The sequence below is a fragment of the Oncorhynchus gorbuscha genome, linkage group LG24 (genome assembly GCF_021184085.1).
Source record: "Oncorhynchus gorbuscha isolate QuinsamMale2020 ecotype Even-year linkage group LG24, OgorEven_v1.0, whole genome shotgun sequence".
NCBI lineage: Eukaryota > Metazoa > Chordata > Actinopteri > Salmoniformes > Salmonidae > Oncorhynchus > Oncorhynchus gorbuscha.
The window spans coordinates 28,028,527-28,055,027 of NC_060196.1; the positions used below are offsets into that span (position 1 = coordinate 28,028,527).

A 26,501-nucleotide genomic window follows, 5' to 3' on the forward strand; every position below is an offset into this window, starting at 1 on the left:
TCTATTCTACCCCCTGTCATGCTGTCTAGATCTATTCTACCCCTGTCATGCTGTCTAGATCTATTCTACCCCCTGTCCCCCTGTCATGCTGTCTAGATCTATTCTAACCCCTGTCATGTTGTCTAGATCTATTCTACCCCTGTCCCCCTGTCATGCTGTCTAGATCTATTGCTACCCCTGTCCCCTGTCATGCTGTTTATCTATTCTACCCCTGTCCCCCTGTCATGCTGTTTATCTATTCTACCCCCTGTCCCCCTGTCATGCTGTCTATATCTATTCTACCCCCTGTCCCCCTGTCATGCTGTCTATCTATTCTACCCCCCCCCTGTCATGCTGTCTATATCTAGTCTACCCCCCCCATGTTGTCTATATTCTACCCCCTGTCCCCCTCCCATGCTGTTTATATGTATTCTACCCCTGTCCCCCTGTCATGCTGTCTAGATCTATTCTACCCCTGTCCCCTGTCATGCTGTCTATATCTATTCTACCCCCCCCCTGTCATGCTGTCTATCTATTCTTCCCCCTGCCATGCTGTCTATATCTATTCTACCCGCTGTCCCCCTGTCATGCTGTCTATATCTATTCTACCCCTGTCCCCTGTCATGCTGTCTATATCTATTCTACCCCCTGTCCCCCTGTCATGCTGTCTATATCTATTCTACCCCCTGTCCCCTGTCATGCTGTCTATATGTATTCTACCCCTGTCCTCCTGCCATGCTGTCTATATGTATTCTACCCCCTGTCCCCCTGTCATGCTGTCTATATGTATTCTACCCCTGTCCTCCTGCCATGCTGTCTATATGTATTCTACCCCTGTCCCCCTGTCATGCTGTCTATATGTATTCTACCCCTGTCCTCCTGCCATGCTGTCTATATGTATTCTACCCCCTGTCCTCCTGCCATGCTGTCTATATGTATTCTACCCCCTGTCCACCTGCCATGCTGTCTATATGTATTCTACCCCTGTCCCCTGTCATGCTGTCTATATGTATTCTACCCCCCTCCTGCCATGCTGTCTATATGTATTCTACCCCCTGTCCCCCTGTCATGCTGTCTATATGTATTCTACCCCCTGTCCTCCTGCCATGCTGTCTATATGTATTCTACCCCTGTCATGCTGTCTATATGTATTCTACCCCCTGCCATGCTGTCTATATGTATTCTACCCCTGTCCTCCTGCCATGCTGTCTATATGTATTCTACCCCTGCCATGCTGTCTATATGTATTCTACCCCTGCCATGCTGTCTATATGTATTCTACCCCCTGCCATGCTGTCTATATGTATTCTACCCCCTGCCATGCTGTCTATATGTATTCTACCCCTGCCATGCTGTCTATATGTATTCTACCCCTGCCATGCTGTCTATATGTATTCTACCCCCTGCCATGCTGTCTATATGTATTCTACCCCCTGCCATGCTGTCTATATGTATTCTACCCCTGTCCCCCTGTCATGCTGTCTATATGTATTCTACCCCTGCCATGCTGTCTATATGTATTCTACCCCCTGTCCATGCTGTCTATATGTATTCTACCCCCTGTCCCCTGTCATGCTGTCTATATGTATTCTACCCCCTGTCCTCCTGCCATGCTGTCTATATGTATTCTACCCCCACCTGCCATGCTGTCTATATGTATTCTACCCCTGTCCTCCTGCCATGCTGTCTATATGTATTCTACCCCTGTCCTCCTGCCATGCTGTCTATATGTATTCTACCCCCTGTCCCCCTGTCATGCTGTCTATATGTATTCTACCCCCTGCCATGCTGTCTATATGTATTCTACCCCCTGCCATGCTGTCTATATGTATTCTACCCCCTGTCCCCCCTGTCATGCTGTCTATATGTATTCTACCCCCTGTCCTCCTGCCATGCTGTCTATATGTATTCTACCCCCTGTCCACCTGCCATGCTGTCTATATGTATTCTACCCCCTGTCCTCCTGCCATGCTGTCTATATGTATTCTACCCCCTGTCCTCCTGCCATGCTGTCTATATGTATTCTACCCCCTGTCCACCTGCCATGCTGTCTATATGTATTCTACCCCCTGCCATGCTGTCTATATGTATTCTACCCCCTGCCATGCTGTCTATATGTATTCTACCCCCTGCCATGCTGTCTATATGTATTCTACCCCCTGCCATGCTGTCTATATGTATTCTACCCCCTGCCATGCTGTCTATATGTATTCTACCCCCCATGTCCTCCTGCCATGCTGTCTATATGTATTCTACCCCCATGTCCTACCCCTGCCATGCTGTCTATATGTATTCTACCCCCTGTCCACCCCTGTCCTACCTGTCCTCATGCTGTCTATATGTATTCTACCCCTGTCCACCTGCCATGCTGTCTATATGTATTCTACCCCCTGTCCTCCTGCCATGCTGTCTATATGTATTCTACCCCCTGTCATGCTGTCTATATGTATTCTACCCCTGTCCTCCTGCCATGCTGTCTATATGTATTCTACCCCTGTCATGCTGTCATGTATTCTGTGCCATGCTGTCTATATGTATTCTACCCCCTGTCATGTATTCTACCCCTGTCATGCTGTCTATATGTATTCTACCCCCTGTCCACCTGCCATGCTGTCTATATGTATTCTACCCCTGTCCACCTGCCATGCTGTCTATATGTATTCTACCCCTGTCCTCCTGCCATGCTGTCTATATGTATTCTACCCCTGTCCTCCTGCCATGCTGTCTATATGTATTCTACCCCCTGTCCTCCTGCCATGCTGTCTATATGTATTCTATTCCTCCTGCCATGCTGTCCTCCTGTCCATGCTGTCTATATGTATTCTACCCCCTGTCCTCCTGCCATGCTGTCTATATGTATTCTACCCCTGTCATGCTGTCTATATATTCTACCCCTCCCACCTGCCATGCTGTCTATATGTATTCTACCCCCATGTCATGCTGTCTGCTGTCTATATGTATTCTACCCCCTGTCCATGCCCCCTGTGTCTATATGTATTCTACCCCCTGTCCACCTGCTGTGTCTATATGTATTCTACCCCTGTCCACCTGCCATGCTGTCTATATGTATTCTACCCCCTGTCCTCCTGCCATGCTGTCTATATGTATTCTACCCCCTGTCCTCCTGCCATGCTGTCTATATGTATTCTACCCCTGTCCTCCTGCCATGCTGTCTATATGTATTCTACCCCTGTCCCCCTGCCATGCTGTCTATATGTATTCTACCCCTGTCCCCCTGTCATGCTGTCTATATGTATTCTACCCCCTGTCCCCCTGTCATGCTGTCTATATGTATTATACCCCCTGCCATGCTGTCTATATGTATTCTACCCCCTGTCATGCTGTCTATATGTGTTCTACCCCTGTCCTCCTGCCATGCTGTCTATATGTGTTCTACCCCTGTCCTCCTGCCATGCTGTCTATATGTATTCTACCCCCTGTCCCCCTGTCATGCTGTCTATATGTATTCTACCCCTGTCCCCCTGTCATGCTGTCTATATGTATTATGTCCCCCTGCCATGCTGTCTATATGTATTCTACCCCCTGTCATGCTGTCTATATGTGTTCTACCCCTGTCCTCCTGCCATGCTGTCTATATGTATTCTACCCCTGTCCTCCTGCCATGCTGTCTATATGTATTCTACCCCTGTCCCCCTGTCATGCTGTCTATATGTATTCTACCCCTGTCCCCCTGTCATGCTGTCTATATGTATTCTACCCCCTGTCCTCCTGCCATGCTGTCTATATGTATTCTACCCCTGTCCCCCTGTCATGCTGTCTATATGTATTCTACCCCCTGTCCTCCTGCCATGCTGTCTATATGTATTCTACCCCCTGTCCCCCTGTCATGCTGTCTATATGTATTCTACCCCCTGTCCTCCTGCCATGCTGTCTATATGTATTCTACCCCTGTCCCCCTGTCATGCTGTCTATATGTATTCTACCCCCTGTCCTCCTGTCATGCTGTCTATATGTATTCTACCCCCTGTCCTCCTGCCATGCTGTCTATATCTATTCTACCCCCTGTCCCCCTGTCATGCTGTCTATATGTATTCTACCCCTGTCCCCCTGTCATGCTGTCTATATGTATTCTACCCCCTGTCCTCCTGCCATGCTGTCTATATCTATTCTACCCCCTGTCCCCCTGTCATGTGTCTATATGTATTCTACCCCCTGTCATGCTGTCTATATGTATTCTACCCCCTGCCATGCTGTCTATATGTATTCTACCCCTGCCATGCTGTCTATATGTATTCTACCCCCTGCCATGCTGTCTATATGTATTCTACCCCCTGCCATGCTGTCTATATGTATTCTACCCCTGCCATGCTGTCTATATCTATTCTACCCCCTGTCCCCCTGTCATGCTGTCTATATGTATTCTACCCCCTGCCATGCTGTCTATATGTATTCTACCCCCTGCCATGCTGTCTATATCTATTCTACCCCTGTCCCCCTGTCATGCTGTCTATATGTATTCTACCCCCTGCCATGCTGTCTATATGTATTCTACCCCCTGCCATGCTGTCTATATGTATTCTACCCCTGCCATGCTGTCTATATGTATTCTACCCCCTGCCATGCTGTCTATATGTATTCTACCCCTGCCATGCTGTCTATATCTATTCTACCCCCTGTCCCCCTGTCATGCTGTCTATATGTATTCTACCCCCTGCCATGCTGTCTATATGTATTCTACCCCTGCCATGCTGTCTATATGTATTCTACCCCCTGCCATGCTGTCTATATGTATTCTACCCCTGCCATGCTGTCTATATGTATTCTACCCCCTGCCATGCTGTCTATATGTATTCTACCCCCTGCCATGCTGTCTATATGTATTCTACCCCCTGCCATGCTGTCTATATGTATTCTACCCCTGCCATGCTGTCTATATGTATTCTACCCCCTGCCATGCTGTCTATATCTATTCTACCCCCTGCCATGCTGTCTATATCTATTCTACCCCTGTCCCCTGTCATGCTGTCTATATGTATTCTACCCCCTGTCATGCTGTCTATATGTATTCTACCCCCTGTCATGCTGTCTATATGTATTCTACCCCTGCCATGCTGTCTATATGTATTCTACCCCTGTCATGCTGTCTATATGTATTCTACCCCCTGCCATGCTGTCTATATGTATTCTACCCCCTGCCATGCTGTCTATATGTATTCTACCCCCTGCCATGCTGTCTATATGTATTCTACCCCCTGCCATGCTGTCTATATGTATTCTACCCCCTGCCATGCTGTCTATATGTATTCTACCCCCTGCCATGCTGTCTATATGTATTCTACCCCCTGTCATGCTGTCTATATGTATTCTACCCCCTGCCATGCTGTCTATATGTATTCTACCCCCTGCCATGCTGTCTATATGTATTCTACCCCCTGTCATGCTGTCTATATGTATTCTACCCCCTGTCCACCTGCCATGCTGTCTATATGTATTCTACCCCCTGTCCTCCTGCCATGCTGTCTATATGTATTCTACCCCCTGTCCACCTGCCATGCTGTCTATATGTATTCTACCCCCTGTCCTCCTGCCATGCTGTCTATATGTATTCTACCCCTGTCCTCCTGCCATGCTGTCTATATGTATTCTACCCCTGTCCTCCTGCCATGCTGTCTATATGTATTCTACCCCCTGTCATGCTGTCTATATGTATTCTACCCCTGTCATGCTGTCTATATGTATTCTACCCCCTGTCATGCTGTCTATATGTATTCTACCCCCTGTCATGCTGTCTATATGTATTCTACCCCTGTCCTCCTGCCATGCTGTCTATATGTATTCTACCCCTGTCCCCCTGCCATGCTGTCTATATGTATTCTACCCCCTGTCCTCCTGCCATGCTGTCTATATGTATTCTACCCCCTGTCCCCCTGTCATGCTGTCTATATGTATTCTACCCCTGTCCCCCTGTCATGCTGTCTATATGTATTCTGTCCCCCTGCCATGCTGTCTATATGTATTCTACCCCTGTCATGCTGTCTATATGTATTCTACCCCTGTCCCCTGTCATGCTGTCTATATGTATTCTACCCCTGTCCCCCTGTCATGCTGTCTATATGTATTCTGTCCCCCTGCCATGCTGTCTATATGTATTCTACCCCCTGTCATGCTGTCTATATGTATTCTACCCCTGTCCCCTGTCATGCTGTCTATATGTATTCTACCCCTGTCCCCCTGTCATGCTGTCTATATGTATTCTGTCCCCCTGCCATGCTGTCTATATGTATTCTACCCCTGTCCTCCTGTCATGCTGTCTATATGTATTCTACCCCCTGTCCTCCTGCCATGCTGTCTATATGTGTTCTACCCCCTGTCCTCCTGCCATGCTGTCTATATGTATTCTACCCCCTGTCCCCCTGTCATGCTGTCTATATGTATTCTACCCCCTGTCCTCCTGCCATGCTGTCTATATGTGTTCTACCCCCTGTCCTCCTGCCATGCTGTCTATATGTATTCTACCCCCTGTCCTCCTGCCATGCTGTCTATATGTATTCTACCCCCTGTCCCCCTGTCATGCTGTCTATATGTATTCTACCCCCTGTCCTCCTGCCATGCTGTCTATATGTGTTCTACCCCTGTCCTCCTGCCATGCTGTCTATATGTATTCTACCCCTGTCCTCCTGCCATGCTGTCTATATGTATTCTACCCCCTGTCCCCCTGTCATGCTGTCTATATGTATTCTACCCCCTGTCCCCCTGTCATGCTGTCTATATGTATTCTACCCCTGTCCTCCTGCCATGCTGTCTATATGTATTCTACCCCTGTCCCCCTGTCATGCTGTCTATATGTATTCTACCCCTGTCCTCCTGCCATGCTGTCTATATGTATTCTACCCCCTGTCCCCCTGTCATGCTGTCTATATGTATTCTACCCCTGTCCTCCTGCCATGCTGTCTATATGTATTCTACCCCCTGTCCCCCTGTCATGCTGTCTATATGTATTCTACCCCCTGTCCTCCTGCCATGCTGTCTATATGTATTCTACCCCTGTCCCCCTGTCATGCTGTCTATATGTATTCTACCCCTGTCATGCTGTCTATATGTATTCTACCCCTGTCCACCTGCCATGCTGTCTATATGTATTCTACCCCTGTCCCCCTGTCATGCTGTCTATATGTATTCTACCCCCTGTCCCCCTGTCATGCTGTCTATATGTATTCTACCCCCTGTCCCCCTGTCATGCTGACTCACTGAGATCATCTGTCTCACATATCGTGACTTCATGCACTCACCCACTTTTAGAGTGTACAGCATAGTTACTCTCGTAGTTAGATAGCAGTTCCCTGCCGCAACCCTCATGTTGTTCTCTCACTATTTTAGACCGTAATTTCATATTCACTCACTCACTCACTCACTCACTCACTCACTCACTCACTCACTCACTCACTCACTCACCTTGGTTTAGTGGTCTATCAAGTCACCCACAGTCGGAATAGTTCCATTCAAAGATGGCCATTAATACATTTAGGACGGAGTGACATCTCTGTTGCTTTGAGTGAGCCAAACAGAGCCAGCAGCACATGCTCACACATGACAGGCTGCTTGACACACACACACACACACATGGACACACACACACGGACACGGACACGGACACATATGCACAAACATGCACAAAGGAAAGACGATCTCTCATGTTTCCTCCGTAGCGAGAGAAAGAAGGAACCCAACGGTTTCATTGGTTATATTCAATTTATGAACTTTTTTTTATAGTGGTGGTCGGAGCAACGGCTCAGTGCCGGGCGCTTGTTTCAGGGGAAAGGAATTCAGTGTATGAGTGTCAGAGTGCAAGACGGCCTAACGAAAGAGCGAGTGAGACTGGAGAGGATTGGTGTAAAGAGGGAGGTTGACTAGGGAGGATTAGTGTAAAGAGGGAGGTTGACTAGGGAGGATTGGTGTAAAGAGGGAGGTTGACTAGAGAGGATTGGTGTAAAGAGGGAGGTTGACTAGAGAGGATTGGTGTAAAGAGGGAGGTAGCTCGAATGGAGAGAAGGACTTGGCAGAGATTACTAGTCTCTCAGCAGTGAGGCTACGTGTTCAAAAAGGAGAAGTTGAGAAGGACAACGAAGACGGGGATGGAAAGTTGAGAAAAGTTGATCTCACAGCTGACTATTATCCAAGGCAACAAACAAAAAACAGGAGAGAAGATGCTTCTAACGAACAGACTGAGGCAGAAACTTCAAAACTCTTCAGTAGCTTGTTGCTCACGGACTTGCCCGTTTTAGGACAGACCTGGGATTGGTATTGGACGCTGGAAGTGGTCACTCTCGTTTGAAGTCTTTGTGGAGCGAACTGACTCTGGGTCAGTTAGCACGTAAGCGGTTAGCAATGGACCTGCTCACGGACCCGGCGGTCGTCACGCCCATCCTGGTGGTGGCTGCTCACTTCCTCTCTGCGGTCGGGGTGTGGTTCTCCCGTCGACGGCGTACCCCTCGTTTCACACCAGGTATATATATATATACTCATTAAAGCGCATAGGACTGGAAGGCAGAGAGAAAGAGAGAGGAAGAGGAAGAGGCTCCTCATCTCCTTCTGTCACTGCTGCCTCTTTATACCCCTCAGACAAGGAGAGGGAGGGTGTTTAGTGTGACTCCTGGCTTCCTACTTCCCTCTCTAGACTCCTCCCCTTTTGGTGTCATCGGGTGACTCTTGTCAGCATGTCTTGTGTTGGCATGATGGCTTGTTCACTGCTGTGTTGCCGGTTGGAATTGGAAGGAGCGGATGATTAGCGGTTAGCCTATTGGTCAATGTATTGGGGTTTTGAATTAGTGCAGATGCCAGTTAGCATGTAGCTTCTTTCTGTTGGATTTCAGTTTAAGGTAAGGAGACTGTTACTTTCCAGAGTACTTTTATTGATTTTTTATCTCATAGCCTTTGACTTCCTAGTCTGATTTTAGTTGTTGTGTACAGTGTGTGTCTGATTAGATCTCTACCGGTGTGAGTCATTCTAGGGCAGTTGTCCTTATTTGGCCTTTTCTACAGCACAGCTGCTACCTTTTCATGTGCCACTGTTTCATATCAACTTAATTGGCGTTGACGTTTTCTTTTGTGCGTCTGCTTTTTAGAATACCGTGTCAGACTAATGCAAATGAGCAACGTCACTCTGGTGACAATGAGCAGCTCCCCACCGTCACCTGGCCAATTATGCTGAGCTGATGATAAGCACCGTGACAAATATGTTGTTTTACCGGTGCAGTCCTGTACGAGGCCTACGTCCTTTAATGTAAAGCCTAATACAAGCTATGGAAAACAGTCTGTCTGGATCCAGCTACCTGTTATCCCAGTGGGAAGTGACTTTGATCGCCTATTCTAGCATGAGCCACTATGTACTCAATAGCCAGAAAGGACAAGTGGCTGCTGGTGAGGACGTTCTGCTAATCGTCTGGATCAATAGGTTCGATAGAAGCTGAGGAACGGTGAGGGATCTTCCGGCTCTTGTGTTCTACAGCGATGCCTCGGGAGGAGTGACCCTTTTCCGACTGCCACTTCCTATTTGTACAGGAACCTACCTTCACGATCTGAAGGGACTGGATAGGACAGCTGTGCTGTGTTCCATTTCTTGGGGATTTGTGTGGGTTTCACTCTCTGTGTGTGTGTGTGTGTGTGTGTGTGTGTGTGTGTGTGGGTGGCACTGTGTGTGGGTGATGCAGGCAAGCATGTTTTATTAGGCTTGCTAAAGTGTGGTACAGATTGACACAGAGCTGTGTGGGTGATGCAGGAAAGCATGTTTATTAGGCTTGCTAAAGTGTGGTACAGATTGACACAGAGCTGTGTGTGTGTGATGCAGGAAAGCATGTTTATTAGGCTTGCTAAAGTGTGGTACAGATTGACACAGAGGTGTGTGTGTGTGTGTGTGTGTGTGTGTGATGCTGGCACACTGGCTTTGTTATTCAGCTGCAGCAGGAAGAATAACATTAACGAGGCTGTATACAGGGAGCACCGGTACCTAGTCAGTGTGCGGGGGTACAGTACAGGTTAGTTCAGGTAATTTGTACATGTAGGTGGGGGTGAAGTGACTTCATAGATAATAAACAGTGAGTAGCAGCAGTGTACAAAAGGGGGGGGGGGGTCGGCAGCAGCAGTGTCATTGTAAATTGTACTAGGGCCGTCCCCGACTAAAACAAATCTTGGTCGACCGAAAGTCCTCTTCTTTCGACCAATCGATTGGTCCAAAATGTTCAATGTGTATGATTTCATAGACACACCGTATGTGGGTTTGAATCAAATCAATGAGTTTGTCTCGTGCTTTAAACACACCGTCCGATGAAATAAGACCCAAATGACAAGAGATCAAGATAAACTTAACCTGAGCCGACCACCCTCCTTCAGCTCCTGCTGGCTTTCGCCGATTCTGCCTTTACTCTCTAGAAGTTGCCCGGTACAGACTACACAAGGTGTCTGCAACTTTTTTTTAAAATGTGGAATGCCAATTTATCTTACTGTTTCTACCGATCTGTGTGCCGGTTAAGTGCACATTTTGGCATAACTTAATTCATAATGATGTCTTCGTATCTTAAAATCATTGTTATGTGGTTAATCAAAATTCCATCTAAATCTAAATGGAAATTATACGAACCTGAAAAAGTGTAAAACATAACCTACATAAAGCCAACAAATAAAAATATTGCAGCCTGCAGGTATAAAATCAAGATTTTTCAAATACATTTTGGAACTATTGTCATTCTCAATGGATGTTAAAACAGACTTTTGCTTGCTGTTTGAGGTGAGGAAAACAACATTACTTTGAGAAGCTCCCACAGTTAATTCGTGGTGGTGGGTTAAGCCAATCAGAAATACTATCAGATCCCCATATGGGCACGTTTATATGCATACATTTGCACGCAGGCCAGATGGCTTATAGGCCTACTTCTATGTGTAATCAGGTTCGCGTCCTAACTCAACATTGAACGCACCAAACAAAAGACAATGAGTAAATGGACAAACTCGTACATGGTATGAAATAAACCTAAACTTGTTTCTCACAAGTGTAGCATAGGTTGTGTTGGGTCATTGTCCTGTTGAAAAACAAATGATTGTCCTACTAAGTGCAAAACTGATGGGATAGCGTATCGCTACAGAATGCTGTGGTAGCCATGCTGGTTAAGTGTGCTTTGAATTCTAAATAAATCACTGATATTGTCACCAGCAAAGCACCCCCACACCGTAACACCTCCTCCTCCATGCTTCACGGTGGGAACTGCACATGCAGAGATCATCCGTTCAGCTACTCTGTGTCTCACAAAGACAGGGCTGTCGGAACCAAAAATCGCAAAATTGGACTCCAGACATAATGGCAGATTTTCACCGGTCTAATGTCCATTTTGTTGTGTTTCTTGGCCCAAGCAAGTCTCTAAATGTTCAGCCATAAAGCTCTGATTCACACTGTCTCATCTGAACAGTTGATGTTGAGATGTAGTCGCTCTGGATAAGAGCGTCTGCTAAATGACTTAAATGTAAATGTAAATGTGTCAGTAACTTGAACTCTGAAGCATTTATTTGGGCTGCAATATATGAGGCTGGTAACTAATGAACTTATCCTCTGCAGCGGAGGGAACTCTGGGTCTTCCTTTCCTGTGGCGGTCCTCATTAGAGACAGTTTCATCATAGTGCTTGATGGTTTTTGCGAATGCACTTGAAGAAACTTTCAAAGTTCTCGAAATGTTCCGTATTGACTGACCATGTCTTAAAGTAATGGACTGTTGTCTCTCTTTGCTTATTTGAGTTGTTCTTGCCATAATATGGACTTGGTCTTTTACCAAATAGGGCCATCTTCTGTATACCACCCCTACCTTGTCACAAGTAATTGGCTCAAACGAATTAAGAAGGAAATAAATTCCACAAATTCACTTTTAGGCACACCTGTTAATTTCAGGCACACCTGTTAATTGAAATGCATTCCAGTTGACTACCCCATGAAGCTGGTTGAGAGAATACCAAAAGGGTGCGTAGCTGTCACCAAGGCAAAGGGTGTCTACTTTGAAGAATCTCAAATATAAAATAGTTTGATTTGTTTAAAAAAACATTGGTTACAACATGATTCCATATGTGTTTCCATATGTGTTATTTCCTAGTTATGATATCTTCACTATTATTCTACAATGTAAAAAAATAAAGAAAAACCCTTGAATGAGTGGTCGTGTCCAAACTGGTATTGTGCGTTTCGACTGAACGACTGCAGACGTAACCTTACGAAACCAAACATGCGTCCCCATAGTGCCGGTTATCCTATACGTAGATACACAGCATGTCCTCCAGATGTTGCAGTCCTAGTAAGATTTACACTGCCCATTTATATCAGAGTCTTTTCAAGTCACAAGGAGCCCAGATTCGATCTATGCTAACCTGATGACCGCTCCTCCAGAGCGCTACCAAGGGGGGCCCTGGTAATTGGGGAAGGATTATGATGCGGACAGGAGCGGAGTATCGACACAGGTTTAGAAAGACATTTATCTGATACGAGTGGTTTGGATATTTGTGAATATTGCAGGTGGATACTTTGGGGAATGTTGATTCATGGTGTGGTTGGTTTTTAGATTTGCTATAGGAGTTAATTGACTATTTATAAGGCCTATATGGTCATAGTAAAGAGGATGGAGAGGGATCGATGTGAAGAGAGGAGGAAGTTGTACCAGTCTGAGTGCCACTCCTGACGGAGAGCGATGAACAACGCTGGGACATTTTTGATGACTGTGGGAAGGGAGAAAGTGCAAGGGAAATGGAATGACATCACACTAAAACATGGAGAAGAGAAAAGAAGATCGAGGGCGAGCAGCAGCAGGAAGGAGAGAACTTGGGGAGCGGTGACTTCCTCTGTTTTTAATTGGAGGAGAGGAGCGACGGGGGGAGAGAGATTAGATGTGATAACGAGAGAGAGAGAGAGAGAGCAGGAGGGAGAGAGAGGGAGGGAGGGATAAGCATACTGCGTGGCATTAAGAGCGTAAGCTCTGTCTGGTATTTATAGTTTGGAGGGCCGAGGGAGAAACTGAGCAAAGGAACAGCTCTCTCGCTCTATAAACGCAGGAGAGAATCATCCTTTAAAAATAAGAGCGGAGTGAACAGAGGGAAAGGCACAGAACGAAACAAAAATAAGAACGAGAGATGAGGATTGGATATGTGGAGAGATTAGAGGTCACTGTAGGAGGAGGAAAACGAGGCTACTCGAGTGACACACCGCCAGGAAGAGGAGGAGAGGACGAGTGTGTTTTGGACCGTTCCAACAGAGTGTGCTGTCGTTGCGTGTCGCGAGTGTGTGCACTGCTTACGTTGGGGCCGACTAGGTGTGTCGTGTCCAGCTCTTTTGTATGCTAAACTATAGGTCTTAGTATTTCCGTAAGAAACTACGGATTAATACCAGCGTGTGGACAGGGCAGCCATTGCTCTGACGTCTCTCGCTGACTCTTAGTGCGAATGGCACTGTTCCGCTTGCGTGTTCGTATGCCTTTGCAGTGTTGTTCTACGAAGCTAAGTTGCTGCAGCGGTTTTTGCTGACTCACCGTTTCAGTACTACTATTGATTTGAGTTGCTGTTGCTTAAATTGAACCATGACGGTGCAGAAGTTATTGCAGGCGCTAGCATTTTGAAAGGTTTTTGACTCCTATCTCTGCAGCATCGACAGATTTGAAGGGAAAATGCCGTTGTATCTAGGGAATGCTTAGTCATAGAAAAGGGGGGTTACACTGAAGGATGAGTCTACGCTGGGGATTTAGAGTGCTGAGACAAAAGTGTGTTTGTTCCGGTCTGTGAATGTTAGTGGGTGTGTGTGGTTCCATGGGAGGGTGGTTCTACGCTGAAGACCCTTCTTGTTTACTGGTAGCTGGTGATTGTGTCAGTCTGCTTTGAACCAGCCTGGAGAGGAGTCAAGAAATCTGACGACCTCATACACACAGATACACACTACAGCCCTGACCCAAAGCATAGAATGATCCAAATGTCTCATTGACCAAGGCTGCTACTCAGATTATCTGAAGTAGTCTCTCTGTCTCGGGCTGCTTTCCTGTATTTCTTAAATCCGATGACACCACAAGGCTTTGCAGATCTTTTTGTGATCAGATGAGGTGTCTAGAACCCACAACACTCACTGGCAGAAAGCAGCATGACTGGTGTCTCTGCACTGGACAGCCAGGGGGTTTCTTCTGGGTTTGTGGGAAATGTATGTTCCCAGGCCAATAAAGAGGAAGGAGAAAGCAAAATATTATATTGATCTTGGTTACAGTCTAGAGCTAGCAGTGTCTGGTTTCTGTTAGTCAGGGAGGTGTGTGTGTGTGTGTCACATGGCAACCGACTAGAATCAAAACACTGGAGTCTGCCGATTGCTTGAGTGGATGACATCATCATAAAGGGACACTTCCAGGACTATAAACGAGCACGTTCTCTTTTTGACTTCCTTATCTACCTCAACCAGCATTTCTCTACAGGTACTTTACTCCCCTTGCGCTCGAAGACTGAAGAAGGAAAAACCATCTCATTTACAAGTGTCAACGGCAGACCGTTTCCTCAACCTGCTGTTGCCACATCTTGGCAGGATACAAATCTCAACCGGAGGACTGCAGAGACTTTTTAAAGAGCGGGAGGGAGAGAGCGAGAGAGAGAGAGAGTGTGTGAAGGAGGGAGAACCGCAGCTCTGAACCTGCTCTGCAGAGCCACTGCTTGACAACTGCATGTTAGTTCACAAGGTGCCTGTCTTGCACCAGGAATAGTGTGAGCGTGAAAGTGAGCGAGAGACTATGCCTCAGACCAGTGACGTAGCAGGGGACAGGAGTGCCTGAGGGAGTGCGAGAGAACAAGAGTGGAAGAAGCTTGGAGAGGCGGTCCTTATTCCCCACAGGGAGGGGCAACCTGTGACTTTGACACACACACGTGTGACTGCTCCGACGACAGAGAGCTGGCGTAGAGTTTTGAAATGGCAGCGACAGCAGGACTGGCGGAAGGAGAGAGGGAACAAGGGAGCGACAGAAAGAAAGACGCGACCCAGAAATATGTCCCTCTGCTTGCCTGAGACGCCGGGAGACTTGTCCTTTTTTGGGGGGAATCGAATTCATTGGGATAGACTCTTGTTTTGACATTTGTGGAAACTGGAATAGCAATTTGTTTACATTGCCTCTGGTTTGATGCCTGACTTTGGAATGACACATGTGGACTTACGCTGGGGGAGAAATGAGGAAGTGCTTGTAGGAGCCAGGTAAAGGAAAGAGGAAGGAAATGCAGAGAGGTGGAACGGTAACAAGGATGTGGCAGGACTACTGTAACGAGTGCAGCCTCAATGCTCACCTGCACTCTCTCATGTGCTGTGCAGGTCAGTGCCGGTTCGGGTTTGGTTCATGTAATGTGTGTGTGTGTTTCTGAGAAAGGCCGTATGCGTTTCTATGCAATTTTATACAACTGGTGGGTCTCATCCTGAATGCTGATTGGTTAAAACCGCATTCAACATCGCCTCGGGCCTAACAACACCCGTGCCAATATATCCCCCAAACACTGGCTTCTCGGGCATTATCACATAGAGTATGCATGTGTCAAGCATTGTACAGTCAAAGTGTTTACATAGGTGAAATAAAATGTGTGTGTTTGTCTGTGTGTAAGCTGTTGTCGTGTGTGTCCTGTGTTTTGTACACTGGTAGAGTTGTCTGTACTGTTGACAACTCCTTGTGCTGTTTGTGCACTATAATCAACCAATGTTGTTTATAGTGTGAAGACACTAGTGGTAGTGTGTGAGCGTCATTTCTCTGTGTTGTATTTGGACAGTGTGGAGGGGTCTATAACGCTGAACAAGGTCTCTCTGTGTGCTGAAATGTGTGCCTCTCCGTGGCTGTCACACATGCAAACACAGCACACACACCACCTTGTTGGTTTATAGGCTCTTCCCATGGCAATAGGGCTGTGACTGTCATGGAATTTCAGGTGTCGGTGATTGGTGTCATCGGCATAGCCGGCTGGGCGGAGGGGCACAACATTAGCAATCGAAACGACCTTGGTCTAACTGTCGTGCTCATAGGCGCGTGAGTTACAAGTTTGGGGAGGTACTGCATTCCATGCAGCATTCCATTTGCATACTTATGAAAGTTATGATTTCCTTATGTGATTACTAAATTGAATAGTCATAATTTAGGCTAATGATTTAACTCCCCATCACAGTTCAGTGGCAATGGACGTGTCCCCCACTGGCAGTTGTCAATGTGGCGCACCGTGTTAATTCCTGTCTCAACCTCTAGGGGGCACCATGCTTTTTTTATACAGTGTCTTCGGAAAGTATTCAGGCGCCTTGATTTTTTTCCCCACGTTTTGTTATTTTTTACAATAAGGCTGTAACCTATTACATTGTTTTTTTCCCCTCAATCTACACACAATGCCCCATGATGACAAAGCAAATAGGTTTTTAGTAATTTTGCTAATTTATATCAAATAAAAAATGGAAATATCACATTTACATAAGTATTCAGACCCTTTTAATCAGTACTTTGTTGAAGCACCTTTGGCAGCGACTACAGTCTAGAGTCTTCTTGGGTACGACGCTACAAGCTTGGCACACCTGTATTTGGGTAGTTTCGAGAACTCGTCTCTGCAGGTCCTCTCAGGCTCTGTCAGGTGGGATGGGGAGTGATGCTGCACAGCTATTTTCAGGTCTCTTCAGAGATGTTTGATCGAGTTCAGGTCCGGGATCTGGCTGGGCCACTCAACGACATTCAGAGACTTGTCCCGAAGCCACTCCTGCATTGTCTTGGCTGTGTGCTTTGGGTCGTTCACCCCAGTCTGAGGTCCTGAGTGCTCTGGAGCAGGTTTTCATCAAGGATCTCTCTGTAGTTTGAGGCAAAGATCAATTCTGACAAGTCTCCCAGTCCCTGCCGCTGAAAAACATCCCCATAGCATGTTGCTGCCACCACCATGTTTCACTATAGGGATGGTGCAGGTTTCCTCCAGATGTGACGCTTGGCAATTCAGGTCAAAGAGTTCAATCTTGTTTTTTATCAGACCAGAGAATTTTGTTTCTCATGGTCCAAGTGGGCTGTCGTGCCTTTTACCGAGGAGTGGCTTCCGTCTGGTCACTCTACCATAAAGACCTGATTGGTGGAGTGCTGCAGAGACGGTTGTCCTTCTGGAGGTTTCTCCCATCCCCACAGAGGAGCTCTGTCAGAGTGACCATCCTGTCACCTCCCTGTCCAAGGCCCTCCTCCCAAATTGCTCAGTTTGCCTGAGCGACCAGCTCTAGGAAGAATCTTGGTGGTTTTAAACTTCAGAATGATGGAGGACACCTGTGTTCTTGGGGACCTTCAATGCTGCAGACATTTTTTGGTACCCTTCCCCAGATCTGTGTCTCGACACAATCCTGTCTCACTCTACGGACAATTCCTCCGACCTCATGGCTTTGTTTATGCTCTGACATACATACACTGTCAAATGTGGGACCTTATATAGGCAGTTGGGTACCTTTTGTCCAATCATGTCCAATCAACTGAATTTATCACAGGTGGACTCCAATCAAGTTGGACAAAGATCTCAAGGATGATGAATGAAAACAGGATCCACCTGAGCTACATTTCGAGTCTGGGGTCTGAATACTTATTTAAATAAGGTATTTCTATTTTTATATAGAAATGTACATTTGCAAAATATATATTTTTTTTTAAACTGTTTTCGCTTTGTCATTATGGGATATGGTATGTATGTAGATTGCTGAGTACTTTAAAAAAACGCTGTACTGTAACAACATGTGGAAAAAGTGAAGGGGTCTGAATACTTTCCCGAAGGCACCTTATACTGTTAACAATAGCAGATTTTTATGACTACAAAGCCTAACCCAAATGTCACAAAGAAAGCATAGTGTTTTTACTGGGCAGGCTAGGCTAGCGTACCAGGCAGGTTTGTTAACTGAGGTGTGCTTTCCTGTTGAAACAATTTAGCAAGAGCATGTTGAAATGTGTGTGTGTGTGTGTCCCATGTTCATGAGTCGTATAGTTTGTGTCACCACTAGGTTTGACTGCGTGCAGGTGTTTGACCAGCATTTCCACTGTAAAAAATATTGTTTGAACAGACAAGCATTTGAAGTGCTGTCTCGTCAAATATCGGTCTGTCGTTATCAAAAAGAGGCCAGTAACAGATATAAAGGCACACTAAGACCACTTGTGTTTTCAAACTGGGAAACGTGTGCGAGAGGGTGTGCGTTCACACCAGTTTTTAAAGCTCACAAAGTATTGGCATGGCAACTGAAAGCAGAGGAAAGTAAGAGGACAATTAATGCCATAGAAACTCACTAAAGAGATCTTTCGACCCTACTGAAATTAATAATACTTTTAAGAAATACTATGAAGACCTCTACACTTCCCAATCAAGCGATGATCTATCAGAGATAGACTCCTTTCTCTCCTCTCTCAACCTCCCATGCCGGTCGGGGGAAGACAGCGAGCGCCTGAGTGAACACGTCTCAGTCCCTGAATTGTTGGAGGCCATTAAATCCTTACCTTCTAATAAATCTCCTGGGAAGGATGGCTTCCCTCCAGAGTTCTATAAAGAATTTAGGGAGCTGTTGGTCCCCTACCTTATGGAGGTACTTAAAAAAGCCAGAGAAGACAACTGCTTTCCAGAGTCCTTCTCTCAAGCAGTGAGTACTGTAATCCACAAGAAAGGGAAAAACCTGCCAAAGTGCGCCTCCTATAGACCAATCTCTCTCCTTAACACAGATTGTAAACTGGTCACCAAGATGCTATCTAAGAGACTGGAGTCATGTCTTCCCCTGTTGGTCAACCCAGATCAGACTGGCTTCATAATTAATAGATTGTCCTCCAAAAATCTCAGAAGGTTCTTTGATATAATTCACCTTGCTAACAAAAACAAAATACCTGGTGTCGCAGTCTCCCTCGACGCTGAAAAGGCCTTTTGATAGGGTTGAATGGCCATACCTCTTTCGCGTCTTGGAAAAGTTCGGTTTAGGTACCGTGTTTGTAAATTTGATAAAATCACTCTACAAATCTCCTAAAGCTAGGATTGCTACCAATGGGATTACTTCCTCCTCTTTCCCTCTTTATAGGGGGAACAGACAAGGTTGCCCAATTAGCCCCCATCTCTTTACCCTCTCCATCGAACCGTTGGCTGAGGCTATTAGAACGTGCCCTGACATACATGGCTTTGAGGTCGGCCCCCATACCCATAAATTATCACTCTTTGCGGACGACCTTATCTTATTCCTAACAAACCCAGAACACTCCCTCTCTCACTTGCAGATCCTACTACAGTGTTATAGTTCTTTCTCTGGATATAAGGTCAATCTTGATAAAAGCGAAATCTTACCGTTGTCTGTCTTTGACCATCATAACATCAAGCACAAGTTTCCTTTTAGATGGTCGCCTATGGGCTTCACATATTTGGGCATAATGGTGGATGGTAATCTGAACAACCTCTATAAACTCAATCTGGCCAGTTTGTTGCAAAAGGTGGAGGTTGACCTTTGTAAATGGATGGACTTACCTCTCACTCTACTGGGTAGAATCAATGTAATTAAAATGAATGTCCTGCCCAGGTTTCTATATCTGTTTCAATCTCTCCTTATCCCTGTTCCTGCAGCATTTTTTTCCTCTCTCAACAAGCTGACCAGACGGTTTATCTGGCACGGCAAAACCCCTAGGGTTGGCCTGGATAAACTGACCCTTGATTACAGTCAAGGGGGCTTAAACCTCCCCAATTTTAGAATGTACTATTGGGCTGCACAGTCTAGGTTTCTGGCTCAGAGGTTTGACAATGGTCCCTCTCCCTCATGGTTGAACATTGAAAAGCTTGAGGTAAATGATGACACTGGGGCAGATTTGTTTTACAAATGGGACAGAAAATCTATAAAAACCATCACAGACAACCCTTTAATCATACATTCTGTCCTGGCATGGTGCAAACTGCATGAGCTGTTCGGACGAGGGGATTCCTTTCCCCTAAAACCCCTTTATGGAACAATAGATTGATCCCTATGTTTTTCCAGAATAGTAACTTTAGCCCATGGTCTGATAAGGGGATCACTCTTCTGGAACATTGTTACGAGGAGGGAGTTCTTATGTCTTTTGATCAGCTGAAACAGAAATACCACTTGCCTAACAGGGACTTCTTTAGCTACCTACAACTACGAAACTTTATTAGGGTGACTCTCAAGGGACAATGGAACCTACCTAAGATGTCACCTATTGAACAACTCTGCCACGCAGACCAACCACTGTTCAAGACCATTTCCCGTGTTTACAATGCTCTTATGTCAGGACTAACACTGCCTGGGCTAGATAAACCCCGACTTAGATGGGAGAGAGATCTGGGTATTGATCTTGATGAGGATCTATGGAGTGACCTATGCAGGGATGGGGTTACATCCACATTGAACTCCAGATATAGACTGATCCAGTTTAATTTCCTCCATCAGCTCTATATCACCCCATCTAGACTGCACAGGTTCAACCCAGATATCTCCTCCCTATGTTTTAGATGTGGCTCAGATGAAGGAACATTCCTCCATTCCACTTGGCAGTGTTCAAAACTACACGGTTTCTGGCAGGGGGTATGCGATACCATATCCTCAATTCACGGGGTTGCATTCCCTTTAGACCCGCAGGTCTGTCTACTGGGTAACTTTACTAACACCAATCTTAGGCAAAGCCATACTATAAAGCTAACAGAAATATTGCTAGCGATTGCCAAGAAATGTATTGCCTTGAAATGGAAATTGGATTCCTCCCTGCCAGTTGCAATGTGGCTTTCGGAAGTTAATAGTTGTATCCCTTTGGAGAAAATCACTTACTGCTTGAGGAATAAGTTAAAGACATTTTACAGAATTTGGCAACCTTTTATTGACTATATGGAGAATCTCCCCCCACATCTCATTGATTTAATCTATATATAATCCTCACATAATGTTTCACACGTAATGTATATTATGTAGCCTACGGCTCTGGATAAGAGCGTCTGCTAAATGACTTAAATGTAAATGGGATTCAAAGTCTCGTTATTTTTTAAAATATTTTATATATTTTTTGTTATTGTACGTTTGTTTATATAACTATAATTATAATTGATTTTTGTTACGTTCGTCTGTTACTGTCACTTTGTCCTATCGTTGTCTAATATCTTTTCACTTTTGTTTTGAATGTTCTTAATTGGAAAATGCAAAAATAAAATATTTTTAAAAATAAATAAAAATACCTCCATAACTTATGTACTTTCTAACATTGCCAGATAGTAACAACCAGGGAAAGTGGGAAGAGGCATTCCATTGGAGGGAGTCTGGTATGAACAGGAAGGCAGGAAGCGCAGATCTACCCGTTTGCATGCCATACATAGAGACCCAGATATGAGAAGAGGAGGCTCCATGGGTTGTGGGGGAGGGGGAGATAACCGCAACGATGCCTGCCATCAGGCTCTATTCTGGGCATCGCTGTGTCACTCCTCTGGCCTCTGGATGATGTGGTCTGAACTGAGCTCAGAACAGGCAAACTGAAATAGGCTGAGAGAGGGGGAAAAAAGTGTGTGTGTGTGATGGAAAAAGAGTGAGTGAGAGGGAAAGCTTGAGTACATTATTTGGCGATATTGAATAAGCGCGCGCTCGCGTGAAAGAGTTCACAATTGAGTCGTAGCGTGTGTGAACAAAAGGGGAGGGTGTGTGAGGATAATCTCCTAGCAGCTCTATGCCCATCAGTCTTTGGCAGAGGGAAGTTTGAATGAGAGAACATGTAAAGGTTTTTGTCAACACTCACAACCCACATTACTGTCAATATAAAGCCATGACTTTATTTTCTCATCAATCCCCCCCGAAATCACTGTTTAGGTCCAGAGGTTAGCTCACCAGCCTATAATTTGACTGAGGTTAATTGATATAATAGGATGATTGATCCTCTAGTTTACTGTAGCTGGATGCATCCTATGCCGTCACCAGAGACGCTGCAGTGTCAACAAATGTACTACTCGCACAAAACAAAAGGCATGACGAGGCAAATTTCTTCCAGACGCTACCAAGGCAGCAGACATTTGCTGTTGAGTCCTCCCAGTTCAGACAAATAGATTTCAGTGGAACACTGCCTGAAACAGACAGCTCGCCTGGTTAAATCGGACTCAACGCTGCACTCCCTGGCTACCAGACCGCTTCGGTACAGAGAAGTGTTTCAGGGCGATGGAGATGCATCTAACGAATACAGTACTGAGGAATGACGCTGCACTATACGTGTTGTATAATGAACTCTTTCTCTCTCTCGCTCCTTCTTTTCTTCTCCAGATGAGCGAGACCGGGTGCAGAAGAAGACGTTCATGAAATGGGTGAACAAACATCTCATCAAGGTACAGAATCGCAGCAGCATCATTTTTTTTTTTTTTTTGGGGGGGGGGTTGTGGTGCAATTGGACACACACACACACACACACACACACACACACACACACACACACACACACACACACACACACACACACACACACACACACACACACACACGCAGAGACCGATTGTGACTCAGGCCATCATAGAAAGGAATCAAGTAGAATAGTAGTGCTAGATTATTTGTTAAATTCCACACAGTGCCTCCAGCACTGACTCTGTTTTTGTTACTGTGTGCCTGTGTCTGGCTTACATTCTTCTCATTACTCTGTGGGAGCAGATGCACTGAGTTAATAAGGCTGTTATTATTTTTCTAATAGTATGATTAGAGGCAGTAGCAGGCTGAGGTGACCAGGTGATATTACTGCGTCTGTCTGGCATGAAATTAATGTAATAGTTTATGACTGGAAGTAATGGATTTGTCTGTCTCGGCTGTTGTCTGTATGGGGTTGTCGGTCTTGGTGCTGGTTTGTTCCGGACTTTCTCTTTCTCTATTTTCTATGTCTGGGTGCTCTCTCTCTCTCTCTCTCTCTCTACGACATATCTAAAGTATTAATAACAAAATAAAGTCAGTCAGGGTTGGGTAGTATTCCAATTTTTATATATCGTCATACCGTCCTTCTCTCATCCAGGGATTTACTGTATTACCAGCTTAGTACATAAGGGGATGCCCTCCCCCCCAAGAAACTGGAAAAAAGCCCATTGGGTGTATCACCAGAATGCTAACACAATTAGAAGTAATAGCGAATTTCCATGGAGGTTGCTAGCTAAATAGGCTATGGAGCGCAAACATGATTTTTTTTAATTGCAAAGACAGACAGTCCAGCTCATGACATTTTTTACTAGGATTAAATTTCAGGAATTGTGATAAACTGAGTAAATGTATTTGGCTAAGGTGTACACACACACACACACACACACACACACACACACACACACACACCAAACAATCACAGCATCCCGGAGTCGCCTCTTCACAGTTGACGTTGAGACTGGTGTTTTGCGGGTACTATTTAATGAAGCTTGCCAGTTGAGGACTTGTGAGGTGTCTGTTTCTCAAACTAGATACTCTAATGTACTTGTCCTCTTGCTCAGTTGTGCACTGGGGCCTCCCACTCCTCTTTCTATTCTGGTTTGACAGTTTGCGCTGTTCTGTGAAGGGAGTAGTACACAGCGTTGTACGAGGTCTTCAGTTCCTTGGCAATTTCCCGCATGGAATAGCCTTCATTTCTCAGAACAAGAATAGAATAGAGTTTCAGAAGAAAGCGCTTTGTTTCTGGCCATTTTGAGCCTGTAATCGAAAGCACAAATGCTGATGCTCCAGATACACAACTAGTCTAAAGAAGGCCAGTTGTAATTGCTTCTTTAATCAGTACAACAGTTTTCAGCTGTGATAACATAATTGCAAAATTGTTTCTAATGATCAATTAGCCTTTTAAAATGATAAACTGGGATTAGCTAACAACGTGCCATTGGAACACATGAGTGATGGTTGCTGATAATGGGCCTCTGTACGCCTATGTCGATATTCCATAAAAAATCATCTGTTTCCAGCTACAATAGTCATTTACAACATTAACAACGTCTACACTGTTTCTGATCAATTTGATGTTATTTTAATGGACAAAAAATGTGCTTTTCTTTTTCAAAAACACGGACATTTCTAAGTGACCCCAAACTTTTGAACGGTCGTGTACAACTTACTCAACAAGGACTATCCTGAAGCTATGCGCCATAAGAGGAAAGACCCTTATCCCAGCCATGAAATCTGCGTAGGGACATTGCTTACATCCGCATGACAGGCTAACATCGGATAACATTCATATATTAGTAATTTCTAAGACTCACTTCGACAATTCATTTGGTGATACAGCAAGGAGTAGTACACGGATATAACATCTACAGAAGAGACAGGAATGCTAATGGGGGAGGTGTTGCTATGCATTGGGAAAGTGTTCAGACCCCTAAACCTTTTCAACATTTGTTATGTTACATCCTTATTCTAAAATTGATTACATTGTTTTTTTTCTCTCATCAATCTACACACTCTACCCCATAATAACAAAGCAACAATTTTGGCAAATGTATCTAACAGAAACTAAACTGGAAATTAACATTTACATAAGTATTCAGACCCTTTACTCAGTACTTTGTTGAAGTACCTTTGGCAGCGATTACAGCCTTGAGTCTTCTTGAGTATGATGCAACAAGCTTGGCACACCTGTATTTGGGGGAGTTTCTCCCTTCTCTGCAGATCCTCTCAAGTTCTGTCAGGTCGGATGAGGAGCGTCGCTGCACAACCATTTTCAGGTCTCTCCAGAGATGTTCAAGTCCTGCTCTGGTTGAGCCACTCCAGGACATTCAGAGACTGGTCCCGAAGCCACTCCTGCATTATCTTGGCTGTGTGCTAAGGGTCGTTGTCCTGTTGGGAGGTGAACTTTCGCCCCAGTTAGGACCTGAGCCCTCTGGACCAGGTTTTCATCATGGATCTCTTTGTACTTTGCTCGATCCTGACTGGTCTCCCAGTCCCTGAAAAACATCCCCATGGCATGATGCTGCAACCACCATGCTTCACCGTAGGGATGGTTTTGGCTTAGTGATGTGCGGTGCTTGGTTTCATCCAGATGTGACACTTGGCATTCAATCCAAAGAGCTCAATCTTGGTTTTATCAGACCCGAGAATCTTGTTTCTCATTGTCTGAGAGTCATTTAGGTGCCTTTTGTTAAACTCGAAGTGGGCTGTCATTTGCCTTTTACTGAGAAGTGTCTTCCATGTGGCCACTACCATAAAGACCTGATTGGTGGAATGCTGCAGAGATGGTTGTCCTTCTGGAAGGTTCTCCCATCTCCACAGATGAACTCTGGAGCTCTGTCAAAGTGACCATTGGGTTTTTGGTCATCTCCCTGACCAAGGCCCTTCTCCTCCGATTGCTCAGTTTGTCCGGGCGGTGTGCTCTAGGATGAGTCTTGGTGGTTCCAAACTTCTTCCATCTAAGAATGATGGAGGCCACTGTTCTTGGGGACCTTCAATGCTGCAGAAATGTTTTGGTACCCATCCCCAGATCTGTGCCTTGACACAATCCCGTCTCAGAGCTCCACGGACAATTCCTTCGACCTCATGGCTTGGTTTTTGCTTTGACATGCACTGTCCACTGTGGTACCTTAATATAGACAGGAGGGTGGGTTTTTCCCAATCCTGTCCAATCAAATGAATTTATCACATGTGGACTCCAATCAGGTTGTAGAAACATCTCATGATCAACGGAAACAGGATGTTCCTGAGCACAATAGTCTCACTGCAAAGGGTCTGAATTCTTATGTGAATATTTCAGTTATTTTTGATCCATTTGCAAAAATAATCTGGGTTATTGTGTGAAGATTGAGGAGGAATTTTTAAAAAAAAGAATCCATTTCACAATACTTCTGTAATGTAACAAAAGTGGGAAAATATCCAGACTAAAGCGATACGTCTTCAGTCTCTTCTAGGAATAGAATGAATCATGCATGTTCCTTTTTCTCTTCCTGTCCTATCAGCCTAGTTCCTCTGTACTGTTGACGTTCCACTCGAGCGCAGGTGTTTACGTAGCACAGAGCTTCATGGCTGTTCAGTAGAGATGCTGACAGAGTGCAGGTGACGTGACCCAGTCACTCCACCTGTTCTTGTGTTTGTCTTGGCTCTCTCTGTTAATCACCCGACTGCACCCATGTTTATAATGCAACCAAATCCTCACATCAGCTGACAGACAGGTAGGTGGCTGTGGTCGGGGTGCGTGTCGTCATGTGGTCGGGGTGCGTGCGTGTCGTCATGTGGTCGGGGTGCGTGTCGTCATGTGGTCGGGGTGCGTGCGTGTCGTCATGTGGTCGGGGTGCGTGCGTGTCGTCATGTGGTCGGGGTGCGTGCGTGTCGTCATGTGGTCGGGGTGCGTGCGTGTCGTCATGTGGTCGGGGTGCGTGCGTGTCGTCATGTGGTCGGGGTGCGTGCGTGTCGTCATGTGGTCGGGTGCGTGCGTGTCGTCATGTGGTCGGGGTGCGTGCGTGTCGTCATGTGGTCGGGGTGCGTGCGTGTCGTCATGTGGTCGGGGTGCGTGCGTGTCGTCATGTGGTCGGGGTGCGTGCGTGTCGTCATGTGGTCGGGGTGCGTGCGTGTCGTCATGTGGTCGGGGTGCGTGCGTGTCGTCATG

General features: G+C 45.7%; 1 protein-coding gene across 1 annotated transcript in view; it reads left to right on the forward strand.

Annotated features, from left to right (window-relative positions):
- The window catches only part of LOC124013140 (microtubule-actin cross-linking factor 1-like), a 308,472-nt gene that overhangs the window by 86,980 nt on the left and 194,991 nt on the right, over positions 1 to 26,501 (forward strand). The window contains 1 exon segment of the mRNA XM_046327332.1: positions 22,223 to 22,284. Coding sequence (XP_046183288.1) covers positions 22,223 to 22,284 — 62 coding nt within the window.